The sequence below is a fragment of the Engystomops pustulosus genome, chromosome 2 (genome assembly GCF_040894005.1).
Source record: "Engystomops pustulosus chromosome 2, aEngPut4.maternal, whole genome shotgun sequence".
NCBI classification, from domain to species: domain Eukaryota; kingdom Metazoa; phylum Chordata; class Amphibia; order Anura; family Leptodactylidae; genus Engystomops; species Engystomops pustulosus.
This window is the reverse complement of record NC_092412.1, coordinates 21412606-21426285: the sequence shown is the minus strand read 5'-3', so window position 1 is coordinate 21426285 and position 13680 is coordinate 21412606. Positions and strand designations below refer to the sequence as shown.

The window sequence follows — 13680 nt, the reverse complement described above, 5'->3', positions numbered from 1 at the left end:
AGCTGTGTTACTGGGGATGAGGCGGCTGTATGTAGCTGTGTTACTGGGGATGAGGCGGCTGTATGTAGCTGTGTTACTGGGGGTGAGGCGGCTGTATGTAGCTGTGTTACTGGGGGCGAGGCGGCTGTATGTAGCTGTGTTGCTGGAGGTGAGGCGGCTGTATGTAGCTGTGTTACTGGGGGTGAGGCGGCTGTATGTAGCTGTGTTACTGGGGATGAGGCGGCTGTATGTAGCTGTGTTACTGGGGATAAGGCGGCTGTATGTAGCTGTGTTACTAGGGATGAGGCGGCTGTATGTAGCTGTGTTACTGGGGGCGAGGCGGCTGTATGTAGCTGTGTTACTGGGGATGAGGCGGCTGTATGTAGCTGTGTTACTGGGGATGAGGCGGCTGTACGTAGCTGTGTTACTGGGGGCGAGGCGGCTGTATGTAGCTGTGTTACTGGGGATGAGGCGGCTGTACGTAGCTGTGTTACTGGGGATGAGGCGGCTGTATGTAGCGGTGTTACTGGGGCGAGGCGGCTGTATGTAGCTGTGTTACGGGGGACGAGGCGGCTGTATGTAGCTGTGTTACTGGGGATGAGGCGGCTGTATGTAGCTGTGTTACTGGGGGCGAGGCGGCTGTATGTAGCTGTGTTACTGGGGATGAGGCGGCTGTATGCAGCTGTGTTACTGGGGATGAGGTGGCTGTGTGTAGCTGTGTTACTGGGGATGAGGTGGCTGTGTGTAGCTGTGTTACTGGGAATGAGGCGGCTGTATGTAGCTGTGTTACTGGGAGCAAGGCGGCTGTATGTAACTGTGTTACTGGGGATGAGGCGGCTGTATGCAGCTGTGTTACTGGGGATGAGGTGGCTGTGTGTAGCTGTGTTACTGGGGATGAGGTGGCTGTGTGTAGCTGTGTTACTGGGAATGAGGCGGCTGTATGTAGCTGTGTTACTGGGAGCAAGGCGGCTGTATGTAGCTGTGTTACTGGGGATGAGGCGGCTGTATGCAGCTGTGTTACTGGGGATGAGGTGGCTGTGTGTAGCTGTGTTACTGGGGATGAGGTGGCTGTGTGTAGCTGTGTTACTGGGAATGAGGCGGCTGTATGTAGCTGTGTTACTGGGAGCAAGGCGGCTGTATGTAGCTGTGTTACTGGGGATGAGGCGGCTGTATGCAGCTGTGTTACTGGGGATGAGGTGGCTGTGTGTAGCTGTGTTACTGGGGATGAGGTGGCTGTGTGTAGCTGTGTTACTGGGAATGAGGCGGCTGTATGTAGCTGTGTTACTGGGAGCAAGGCGGCTGTATGTAGCTGTGTTACTGGGGATGAGGCGGCTGTATGTAGCTGTGTTACTGGGGATGAGGCGGCTGTATGCAGCTGTGTTACTGGGGATGAGGTGGCTGTGTGTAGCTGTGTTACTGGGGATGAGGTGGCTGTGTGTAGCTGTGTTACTGGGAATGAGGCGGCTGTATGTAGCTGTGTTACTGGGAGCAAGGCGGCTGTATGTAGCTGTGTTACTGGGGATGAGGCGGCTGTATGTAGCTGTGTTACTGGGGATGAGGCGGCTGTATGTAGCGGTGTTACTGGGGCGAGGCGGCTGTATGTAGCTGTGTTACTGGGGATGAGGCGGCTGTATGTAGTTGTGTTACTGGGGATGAGGCGGCTGTATGTAGCTGTGTTACTGGGGATGAGGTGGCTGTGTGTAGCTGTGTTACTGGGGATGAGGCGGCTGTATGTAGCTGTGTTACTGGGAGCGAGGCGGCTGTATGTAGCTGTGTTACTGGGGGTGAGGCGGCTGTATGTAGCTGTGTTACTGGGGATGAGGCGGCTGTATGTAGCTGTGTTACTGGGGATGAGGCGGCTGTATGTAGCTGTGTTACTGGGGATGAGGCGGCTGTGTGTAGCTGTGTTACTGGGGATGAGGCGGCTGTATGTAGCTGTGTTACTGGGGATGAGGCGGCTGTATGTAGCTGTGTTACTTGGGGTGAGGCGGCTGTATGTAGCGGAGTTACTGGGGACGAGGCGGCTGTATGTAGCTGTGTTACTAGGGGTGAGGCGGCTGTATGTAGCTGTGTTACTGGGGAAGAGGCGGCTGTATGTAGCGGTGTTACTGCGGGGATAGTGGATAGTGAGCAGGAGGACGTGTATGTACGCTGCACTCAGTGGGGGCCTCCACCAGATTTTGCGCCCAGGGGCCCCCACCAACCTTAATCCGGCCCTGGTGACATGTGTAATCATAGCACTGTGTATGTTGTTAGTAGCAACAGGACTGTGATCTATGGATTTATATCCCAGGATTGTACTGGGGTGTGTCCGCACACTGCTGTGTTCTGTGCTCTCTGCAGCCAGTGTTTAGTATTTTACACGGGGAGATGTGTAATCATACCTTTGTGTATGTTTACTTAGCAGCAACAGGACTGCAAAGAATAGTTCTATATTTCAGTATTGTAGCTTCTCCAAGTGACCTGAGTGGGGAATCTTCACACTGCTGTGCTCGGCAGACAATGTTAGGTATTTTTTTTTTATTTTAGCAGCAGGACTGTAAAATAAATCTATATTTCAAGAGCTTCTACAAATACCTTGCTCTCTGCAGACAGTGTGAGGTATTTTCCCTGGGGAGATGTGTAATTATACTTTTGTGTGTGTTGTTAGTAGCAGCAGGACTGTGAAACGTGGCCTGGGGGTGTGCCCTCTCACTGCTGTGTTCTAAGCTCTCTATTAGAAGCTTCTTATCAACCTTTTTCCCTCATCTCTAAATGAATGCTTTAGAGGCTTCTGGTGAAGTACTACAGCAGTCACACAAAACAGAGAGGAGGGGCTGCAGAGCCATTACAAGCACAGAGCACAGCAGTGTGAGGACACACCCTAAGTACAAGATAAGATATTTTTTCTGAAACATAAATGGATGTTTGGGCATTAACTATATAATGACTGAATTTGAATTGTGTCCTATTGTGTTCTACAAGTGGGAAAGACAATGAAGCAGAGACAAGCGTCTGTAAGCTGCAGGTAAAGGCTCCCATGTCCATCATTTATTAATGTGGCTCTATTGACAGCGATACTATTATCACCCAGATGGTAGGTGCACACAACAGGTGCTACAGGCACAAACACTCATTCAATATTAATTGTTAGGGATACTGATTCCTTTATGAGGAGGTCCCATGAACCCCTCACCTCTATTCATGGGGTTCATGAGGTTTCAAGGGAAGTTATAGGGTCATAAGACAACTTTACAAATTCTTCATTTTTTAGTCACAGCAGGAGCTGCCTTCAGAGTTCTGCTGCCTCTAAAACTAAGGAGACAATGGGGCAGATTTACTTACCCGGTCCATTCGCGATCCAGCGGCGCGTTCTCTGCGGAGGATTCGGGTCTGGCCGGGATTCACTAAGGTAGTTCCTCCGAAGTCCACCAGGTGTCACTGCTGCGCTGAAGAGCATCGGAATGCAGTGAAGTTCACCACCCTATCGTGGGTGCAGGTAAGCGCGTGTCAAGCGACACTTTTTTTTTTTTTAAATGCGGCGGTTTTTCCGAATCCGTCGGGTTTTCGTACGGCCACGGCCCCCGATTTCCGTCGCGTGCATGCCAGTGCCGATGCGCCACAATCCGATCGCGTTTGCCAAAATCCCAGGGCAATTCAGGGAGAATCAGCGCAAATCGGAAATTTTCGGATAACCCGTCAGAAAAACGTGATTAATAAATGACCCCAATATTTTAGATTTAGAGTTACAAAAAAACTTGCATCCCATCAATGCTTCATCTCTGCTGCGGTGCATTATGTAGTGTGTGTGTGTCATGTGATAGATCCCCTTCCACAATGCAGTGCATTATGGGATCTCAGCAAAGCAAGTGACACCGCATAGTGGCAACCAAAGAGATTTTTTGCTGCAGCTTTTGATGTGATTGGAGTAGAAGTAATAATGTAACAATCCGTTCTAGAGTCTGACCTTAGTGCTGGCCTCAGGATCCCATTCCCGATAATAAAATGCAGCTTCTCCAGGTTAGAGGTCGGCCGATCTTCCAGCATGCTGTTACCCTGCAGCGTGGACTCTCCATCATGGAGTCTTTTAGTGACCTGTTTGATAATAATCATGGAGAATAGAGGAGGGACTGTCACTTTCTCTAGCACTCTGCACCAGGGGCAGCTGTCTCTCTCTATAGCATAGCTCCCAACCATCCCGGATTGGCCGGGACAGTCCCGTTTTTTTTTTTTACCTCTGCCCCGTGTGACGGGCAGCTGCTAGATTCTCCCAGTTATTCCCTCCAGGTCCCGCACAGTCTGGGGTTGTCCCGGCTCTGTGTCCCGCATAGTAAATACCTTCAGAGCCAGAACTCATAGAACTCAAATGGCTTTTATAGACATCAGGCAAGAAATCCTTTTGAGAGATGTGTCGGGTTAGCGGAGAGCAGGGACCACGTCATCAGGTTCAGATCACCATCTGTCCATGTATGGTGTCTTCCCCAGACAAGGTTCAATTAAATACATTTTTGCCCAGCCCGGGATTCAAACCCCAGACCCTCCACAGTCCAGAGCCTCTATTCACCAAGCTATGAGCTCAGTGATTATCTAGCTGAGGATTTTTGGTAACTAAGAGCTGTTACCTGTTACTGTTACACTGTGACACAGACTTAATGCCCTGGTATATAGAGATGGATCTTCTCAGAGATTATTATTGTAATTATGGAAACAATTATTAATATTATAAATTGTATTATTTTTATTATTATTATGGAGATGATTATTAATAATAGTAAAAATAATAATCATCTCGTTAATAATAATATAAATAATAATAATAATAAAAATAATATTCAATAATTACAATAATAATCTCCGAGAAGATCCCTCTCTATATATCAGGGCATTAAGTCTGTGTCACAGTGTAACAGTAACAGGTAACAGCTCTTAGTTACCTAAAATCCTCAGCTAGATAGAGGCTCTGCATCATTATGGCATATGGACCATACTGGTTCTGAGATCAAATCCCAACTTAGCTAAAAAAATTTTTAATATTATTATTAAGAAGATGATTTTTATTATTATAATATGGTAAAAATTTGGGGCAAGGCCAGGGAGTGATTGGGGGTGTGGCTTAGGGGGATCGCTACGTGTGCCGCCATTTTTTCCCTCTTTCCCTTCCAGAAATGTTGGGAGGTATGCTATAGCACTCTGCACCAGTGGCACCTGTCTCTCTCTAGCACTCTGCACCAGGGGCATCAGTCTCTCTCTAGCACTCTGCACCAGGGGCACCAGTCTCTCTATAGCACTCTGCACCAGGGGCACCAGTCTCTCTATAGCACTCTGCACCAGGGGCACCAGTCTCTCTATAGCACTCTGCACCAGGGGCACCAGTCTCTCTATAGCACTCTGCACCAGGGGCACCAGTCTCTCTCTCTCTCTCTCTAGCACTCTGCACCAGGGGCACCTGTCTCTAAACTCTAGCACTCTGCACCAGGGGCACCTATCTCTCTGCTAAGCTCTCTGCACCATGGGAACCTGTCTCTCCAGAGCACTCTGCACCAGGGGCAGCTGTCTCTCTCTCTAGCACTCTGCACCAGGGGCACCTGTCTCTCTCTCTAGCACTCTGCACTAGGGGCACCTGTCTCTCTCTATACCTCTGCACCACGGGCACCTGTCTCTCTCTCTAGCACTCTGCACCAGGGGCACCTGTCTCTCTCTCTAGCACTCTGCACCATGGCCACTAGTCTCTCTCTCTCTAGCACTCTGCACCAGGGACACCTGTCTCTCTCTAGCACTCCTCACCAGGAGTATCTGTCCCTCTCTAGCACTCTGCACCAGGGGCACCTGTGTCTCTCTCTATAGCACTCTGCACCTGGGGCACCTGTCTCTCTATATAGCACTCTGCACCGGGGGCACTGGTCTATATATAGCACTTTACCACAGGGGCACCTGTCTATATATAGCACTACACACCAGGGGCACCTGTCTCTCTATGGCACTATACACCAGGGGCACCTGTCTCTCTATGGCACTATACACCAGGGGCACCTGTCTCTCTATGGCACTATACACCAGGGGCACCTGTCTCTCTATCTAGTTCTCTGCACCAGGGGCACCTGGTTTTCCAAACCAAGATAAACTTTTTTTGGTGACAAATGACATAAAGAATAGGACTCCCCCTCCTTATGTGAATAAGTTATATGGGCCACCATCCTCCTGTAACCTCTTAGCTTGTCCCACACGGCTTGGGGGTGGTAAGACTCTACATATAACTTCCATGGGTACTGCACCTCCTCTGTTAACTTGGACTTCTTTTTCAAGGTCAGGGACACCAGCTTGTGGCGCACGCTGTTCTTCTTCAGGCCATCGATGTGTCCGCTCTATAATGAGGAGACATGAGAATTTATATCAGTGTATTCAGGTGTGGGGGTCCGGGTGGTCCAGCACCTGTCATAAGGTCATACCTCTCCCTCTCCCTGCAGCGCCTGGAGCTCCCTCTTATACGTCTTTTTCCCCAGGGTCTCGTAGATCTTTGTCATAACTGGGATCTTCTCGCTCCCGTCACTCATGGCTGTGTGATACTTTGGCTCCGGAAGGTCGCCCATAAATCGGAGAATAGTGATCCAGACAGCGAGCGCAGCCTAAAACATCAACACACAAAAATGATTTTTTATTTTTTTGACAAATGTGCAATAAAAAATAGATAAAGTCACGTGAATAAGTTCTGCAGTCTGATGGCGGTGGTGATTGCCTAAAATATGCAACGTTTATTTATAACAAGTGCAACAAGATTACAAAATGAAATATGTGATTCCTATCATTTCAATTCGAGGATTGCAGCATCCCAAAGAGCATGTGGATGAGACCTCACACTGCTGTGCTCTGTGCTCTTTGCTCTTAACAGCCAGCAGGACTGTGATATATGGATTTATATTCCAAGATTGCATCTTCTCAAAGTGCACTTGTGTATGTGTCCTAACACTGCTGTGCTCTTTGTGGACAGTATTAGGGATGGTCCCTTGAGAGATGTGTAGCTATACCTGTGTAGCCATAGCTTTGTGTATGTCGTTAGTAGCAGCAGGACTGTGATATATATGGATTTATATTCCAGTATTGTGCAGTGGGGACATATCCTCACACAGCTGTGCTCTGTGCTCTTTGTACTGAGATGCTTCACAGTCCTTCCCTTCCTATTAGAATTAATTATGTAAAATTCAACTAAAAGTTCACTGCAGCTTTAATGAAAAATGGAAGGAGGTGATGAGAAGTGCAATGCAAAGTGAAAAGAGCACAGCAGTGTGAGGACACATCCCCAGTGCATTTGGAGAAGCTTCAATCCTGGAATATTAATCCATATTTCACCGTCCTGCTGCTACTAAGAAAGTACACAAAGATTTTATTATATATCTCACTAGGGACAATACCTGACACTGACTGCAGAGAGTACAGAGCACAGCAGTGTGAGGGCACACCCCCAGTACAATCCTGGAATATAAATCCACATTTCACAGTCCTGCTGCTACTAATAACAACATACACAAAGTTATAATTACAAATCTCCAGGGACAATACCTGACACTGACAGCAGTCTACATGGTCAAAACTCTTGACAGATCCCTTTAAGCCTCTGGTTGTACCTAAAGTAATGGAAATGTGAGTGACTGCCACTTACCAGTTGGTCTCCTTCATCTTCATGGTAGAGAAGCGGCTGCTTTAAGGGTCTCCGGATGTAGGTGTTAGTTGTGGTCCCCTGGAAGTAAGTGGCTGCAAACTTTGCAAACTTGTACTCGGAGAGGTCTTCTTCTTCCTCTTCTGGGAGAGGCAGAGCCTGATCTAAATCCTCCTCCACCATTTCTCCTTGGACTCGTTCCAGATCCTGGGAGATGGAGACACTTGAGGATTAGTCCCCGCACTGTACTTCCTTCAACAGATTGGATGTTCTTAAAGGGAAACATTATCAGAGCAACAAAATATTTGCCACTCTGTACCTCAAAACCAGCTGGTGCCTGTCCCTCCTGCCCCGGCAATGATGTTGTGGTGCCAAGGAAGCCAAACATCTTGTCCACCATGTCAGAGTCATTGACTGGCTCATTCCTGGCCTTCTCCATCTTCTCCAGCAGTTCCTTCTTCCTCCGAGCTTCCTCCTTCTCCCTCACCTCCCGCTCGGCATCTTCTCGGGCAAGCTGGGCCAAGCGCTCCTAGTGATAGAGAGAGACAGAGCTATATCAGAATATACTATGATTTATGGTAGTCGTTATGTATTACCACGTATATTCCTGTACATAGGGGGCAGTATTATAGTAGTTATATACTTGTACATAGGGGGCAGTATTATAGTAGTTATATTCTTGTACATAGGGGGCAGTATTATAGTAGTTATATTCTTGTACATAGGGGGCAGTATTATAGTAGTTATATTCTTGTACATAGGGGGCAGTATTATAGTAGTTATATTCTTGTACATAGGGGGCAGTATTATAGTAGATATATTCTTGTACATAGGGGGCAGTATTATAGTAGTTATATTCTTGTACATAGGAGGCAGTATTATAGTAGTTATATTCTTGTACATAGGGGGCAGTATTATAGTAGTTATATTCTTGTACATAGGGGGCAGTATTATAGTAGTTATATTCTTGTACATAGGGGGCAGTATTATAGTAGTTATATTCTTGTACATAGGGGGCAGTATTATAGTAGTTATATTCTTGTACATAGGGGGCAGTATTATAGTAGTTCTATTCCTGTACATAGGGGGCAGTATTATAGTAGTTATATTCTTGTACATAGGGGGCAGTATTATAGTAGTTATATTCCTGTACATAGGGGGTAGTATTATAGTAGTTATATTCTTGTACATAGGGGGCAGTATTATAGTAGTTATATTCTTGTACATAGGGGGCAGTATTATAGTAGTTATATTCTTGTACATAGGGGGCAGTATTATAGTAGTTATATTCTTGTATATAGGGGGCAGTATTATAGTAGTTATATTCTTGTACATAGGGGCAGTATTATAGTAGTTATATTCTTGTACATAGGGGGCAGTATTATAGTTGTTATATTCTTGTACATAGGGGCAGTATTATAGTAGTTATATTCTTGTATATAGGGGGCAGTATTATAGTAGTTATATTCTTGTACATAGGGGCAGTATTATAGTAGTTATATTCCTGTACATAGGGGGCAGTATTATAGTAGTTATATTCCTGTACATAGGGGGCAGTATTATAGTTGTTATATTCTTGTACATAGGGGCAGTATTATAGTAGTTATATTCCTGTACATAGGGGGCAGTATTATAGTAGTTATATTCTTGTACATGGGGGGCAGTATTATAGTAGTTATATTCTTGTACATAGGGGGCAGTATTATAGTAGTTATATTCTTGTACATAGGGGGCAGTATTATAGTAGTTATATTCTTGTACATAGGGAGCAGTATTATAGTAGTTATATTCTTGTACATAGGGGGCAGTGTTATAGTAGTTATATTCTTGTACATAGGGGGCAGTATTATAGTAGTTATATTCTTGTACATAGGGGGCAGTATTATAGTAGTTATATTCTTGTACATAGGGGACAGTATTATAGTAGTTATATTCTTGCACATAGGGGGCAGTATTATAGTAGTTATATTCTTGTACATAGGAGGCAGTATTATAGTAGTTATATTCTTGTACATAGGGGGCAGTATTATAGTAGTTATATTCTTGTACATAGGGGGCAGTATTATAGTAGTTATATTCTTGTACATAGGGGGCAGTATTATAGTAGTTATATTCTTGTACATAGGGGGCAGTATTATAGTAGTTCTATTCTTGTACATAGGCGGCAGTATTATAGTAGTTCTATTCTTGTACATAGGCGGCAGTATTATAGTAGTTGTATTCCTGTACATAGGAGGCAGTATTGTAGTAGTTATATTCTTGTACATAGGGGGCAGTATTATAGTAGTTATATTCTTGTACATAGGGGGCAGTATTATAGTAGTTATATTCTTGTACATAGGGGGCAGTATTATAGTAGTTCTATTCTTGTACATAGGGGGCAGTATTATAGTAGTTATATTTCTGTACATAGGGGGCGGTATTATAGTAGTTATATTCCTGTACATAGGGGGCGGTATTATAGTAGTTATATTCCTGTACATAGGGAGCAGCATTATAGTAGTTATATTCTTGTACATAGAGGGCAGTATTATAGTAGTTATATTCCTATACATAGGGGGCAGTGTTATAGTAGATATATTCTTGTACATAGGGGGCAGTATTATAGTAGTTATATTTTTGTACATAGGGGGCAGTATTATAGTAGTTATATTCTTGTACATAGGGGACAGTATTATAGTAGTTATATTCTTGCACATAGGGGGCAGTATTATAGTAGTTATATTCTTGTACATAGGGGGCAGTATTATAGTAGTTATATTCCTGTACATAGGTGGCAGTATTATAGTAGTTATATTCTTGTACATGGGGGGCAGTATTATAGTAGTTATATTCTTGTACATAGGGGAAGTATTATAGTAGTTATATTCTTGTACATAGGGGGCAGTATTATAGTAGTTATATTCTTGTACATAGGGGGCAGTATTATAGTAGTTATATTCTTGTACATAAGGGGCAGTATTATAGTAGTTATATTCTTGTACATAGGGATCCGTATTATAGTAGTTATATTCTTGTACATAGGGGGCAGTATTATAGTAGTTATATTCTTGTACATAGGAGGCAGTATTATAGTAGTTATATTCTTGTACATAGGGATCCGTATTATAGTAGTTATATTCTTGTACATAGGGGGCAGTATTATAGTAGTTATATTCTTGTACATAGGGATCCGCATTATAGTAGTTATATTCTTGTACATAGGAGGCAGTATTATAGTAGTTATATTCTTGTACATAGGGGGCAGTATTATAGTAGTTATATTCTTGTACATAAGGGGCAGTATTATAGTAGTTATATTCTTGTACATAGGGATCCGTATTATAGTAGTTATATTCTTGTACATAGGGGGCAGTATTATAGTAGTTATATTCTTGTACATAGGGGGCAGTATTATAGTAGTTATATTCTTGTACATAGGGGGCAGTATTATAGTAGTTATATTCTTGTACATAGGGGGCAGTATTATAGTAGTTATATTCTTGTACATAGGGGGCAGTATTATAGTAGTTATATTCTTGTACATAGGGGGCAGTATTATAGTAGTTATATCCTGTACATAGGGGGCAGTATTATAGTAGTTATATTCTTGTACATAGGGGGGCAGTATTATAGTAGTTATATTCTTGTACATAGGGGGGCAGTGTATAGTAGTTATATTCTTGTACATAGGGGACAGTATTCTAGTAATTATATTCTTGTACATAGGGGGCAGTATTATAGTAGTTATATTCTTGTACATAGGGGGGCAGTGTATAGTAGTTATATTCTTGTACATAGGGGACAGTATTCTAGTAATTATATTCTTGTACATAGGGGGCAGTATTATAGTAGTTATATTCTTGTACATAGGGGGCAGTATTATAGTAGTTATATTCTTGTACATAGGGGGCAGTATTATAGTAGTTATATCCTGTACATAGGGGGCAGTATTATAGTAGTTATATTCTTGTACATAGGGGGGCAGTATTATAGTAGTTATATTCTTGTACATAGGGGGGCAGTGTATAGTAGTTATATTCTTGTACATAGGGGACAGTATTCTAATAATTATATTTTTGTACATAGGGGGCAGTATTATAGTAGTTATATTCTTGTACATAGGGGGGCAGTGTATAGTAGTTATATTCTTGTACATAGGGGACAGTATTCTAGTAATTATATTCTTGTACATAGGGGGCAGTATTATAGTAGTTATATTCTTGTACATAGGGAGCAGTATTATAGTAGTTATATTCTTGTACATAGGAGCAGTATTATAGTAGTTATATTCTTGTACATAGGGGGCAGTATTATAGTAGTTATTCTTGTACATAGGGAGCAGTATTATAGTAGTTATATTCTTGTACATAGGGGGCAGTGTTATAGTAGTTATATTCTTGTACATAGGGGGCAGTATTATAGTAGTTATATTCTTGTACATAGGGGGCAGTATAATAGTAGTTATATTCTTGTACATAGGGGACAGTATTATAGTAGTTATATTCTTGCACATAGGGGGCAGTATTATAGTAGTTATATTCTTGTACATAGGAGGCAGTATTATAGTAGTTATATTCTTGTACATAGGGGGCAGTATTATAGTAGTTATATTCTTGTACATAGGGGGCAGTATTATAGTAGTTATATTCTTGTACATAGGGGGCAGTATTATAGTAGTTATATTCTTGTACATAGGGGGCAGTATTATAGTAGTTCTATTCTTGTACATAGGGGCAGTATTATAGTAGTTCTATTCTTGTACATAGGCGGCAGTATTATAGTAGTTGTATTCCTGTACATAGGAGGCAGTATTGTAGTAGTTATATTCTTGTACATAGGGGGCAGTATTATAGTAGTTATATTCTTGTACATAGGGGGCAGTATTATAGTAGTTATATTCTTGTACATAGGGGGCAGTATTATAGTAGTTCTATTCTTGTACATAGGGGGCAGTATTATAGTAGTTATATTTCTGTACATAGGGGGCGGTATTATAGTAGTTATATTCCTGTACATAAAGGGCGGTATTATAGTAGTTATATTCTTGTACATAGGGGGCAGCATTATAGTAGTTATATTCTTGTACATAGAGGGCAGTATTATAGTAGTTATATTCCTATACATAGGGGGCAGTGTTATAGTAGATATATTCTTGTACATAGGGGGCAGTATTATAGTAGTTATATTTTTGTACATAGGGGGCAGTATTATAGTAGTTATATTCTTGTACATAGGGGACAGTATTATAGTAGTTATATTCTTGCACATAGGGGCAGTATTATAGTAGTTATATTCTTGTACATAGGGGGCAGTATTATAGTAGTTATATTCCTGTACATAGGTGGCAGTATTATAGTAGTTATATTCTTTTACGTGGGGGGCAGTATTATAGTAGTTATATTCTTGTACATAGGGGAAGTATTATAGTAGTTATATTCTTGTACATAGGGGGCAGTATTATAGTAGTTATATTCTTGTACATAGGGGGCAGTATTATAGTAGTTATATTCTTGTACATAGGGGGCAGTATTATAGTAGTTATATTCTTGTACATAAGGGGCAGTATTATAGTAGTTATATTCTTGTACATAGGGATCCGTATTATAGTAGTTATATTCTTGTACATAGGGGGCAGTATTATAGTAGTTATATTCTTGTACATAGGAGGCAGTATTATAGTAGTTATATTCTTGTACATAGGGATCCGTATTATAGTAGTTATATTCTTGTACATAGGATGCAGTATTATAGTAGTTATATTCTTGTACATAGGGGGCAGTATTATAGTAGTTATTCTTGTACATAGGGAGCAGTATTATAGTAGTTATATTCTTGTACATAGGGGGCAGTGTTATAGTAGTTATATTCTTGTACATAGGGGGCAGTATTATAGTAGTTATATTCTTGTACATAGGGGGCAGTATTATAGTAGTTATATTCTTGTACATAGGGGACAGTATTATAGTAGTTATATTCTTGCACATAGGGGGCAGTATTATAGTAGTTATATTCTTGTACATAGGAGGCAGTATTATAGTAGTTATATTCTTGTACATAGGGGGCAGTATTATAGTAGTTATATTCTTGTA

The 13680-nt window shown here is 42.4% G+C and overlaps 1 protein-coding gene across 6 annotated transcripts in view; it reads right to left on the bottom strand.

The window, feature by feature from the left end:
* Positions 1-13680, bottom strand: part of MYO7A (myosin VIIA) — a 149736-nt gene that overhangs the window by 30621 nt on the left and 105435 nt on the right. For all 6 annotated transcript variants that reach the window (XM_072133944.1, XM_072133941.1, XM_072133943.1 and 3 more), the window contains 5 exons: positions 7929-8138; positions 7613-7816; positions 6405-6581; positions 6231-6320; positions 3926-4053 (listed from right to left, as the gene is read on the bottom strand). In XM_072133944.1, the coding sequence (XP_071990045.1) occupies positions 3926-4053; positions 6231-6320; positions 6405-6581; positions 7613-7816; positions 7929-8138 (809 nt within the window). The remainder of the gene's footprint in view (positions 1-3925; positions 4054-6230; positions 6321-6404; positions 6582-7612; positions 7817-7928; positions 8139-13680) is intronic.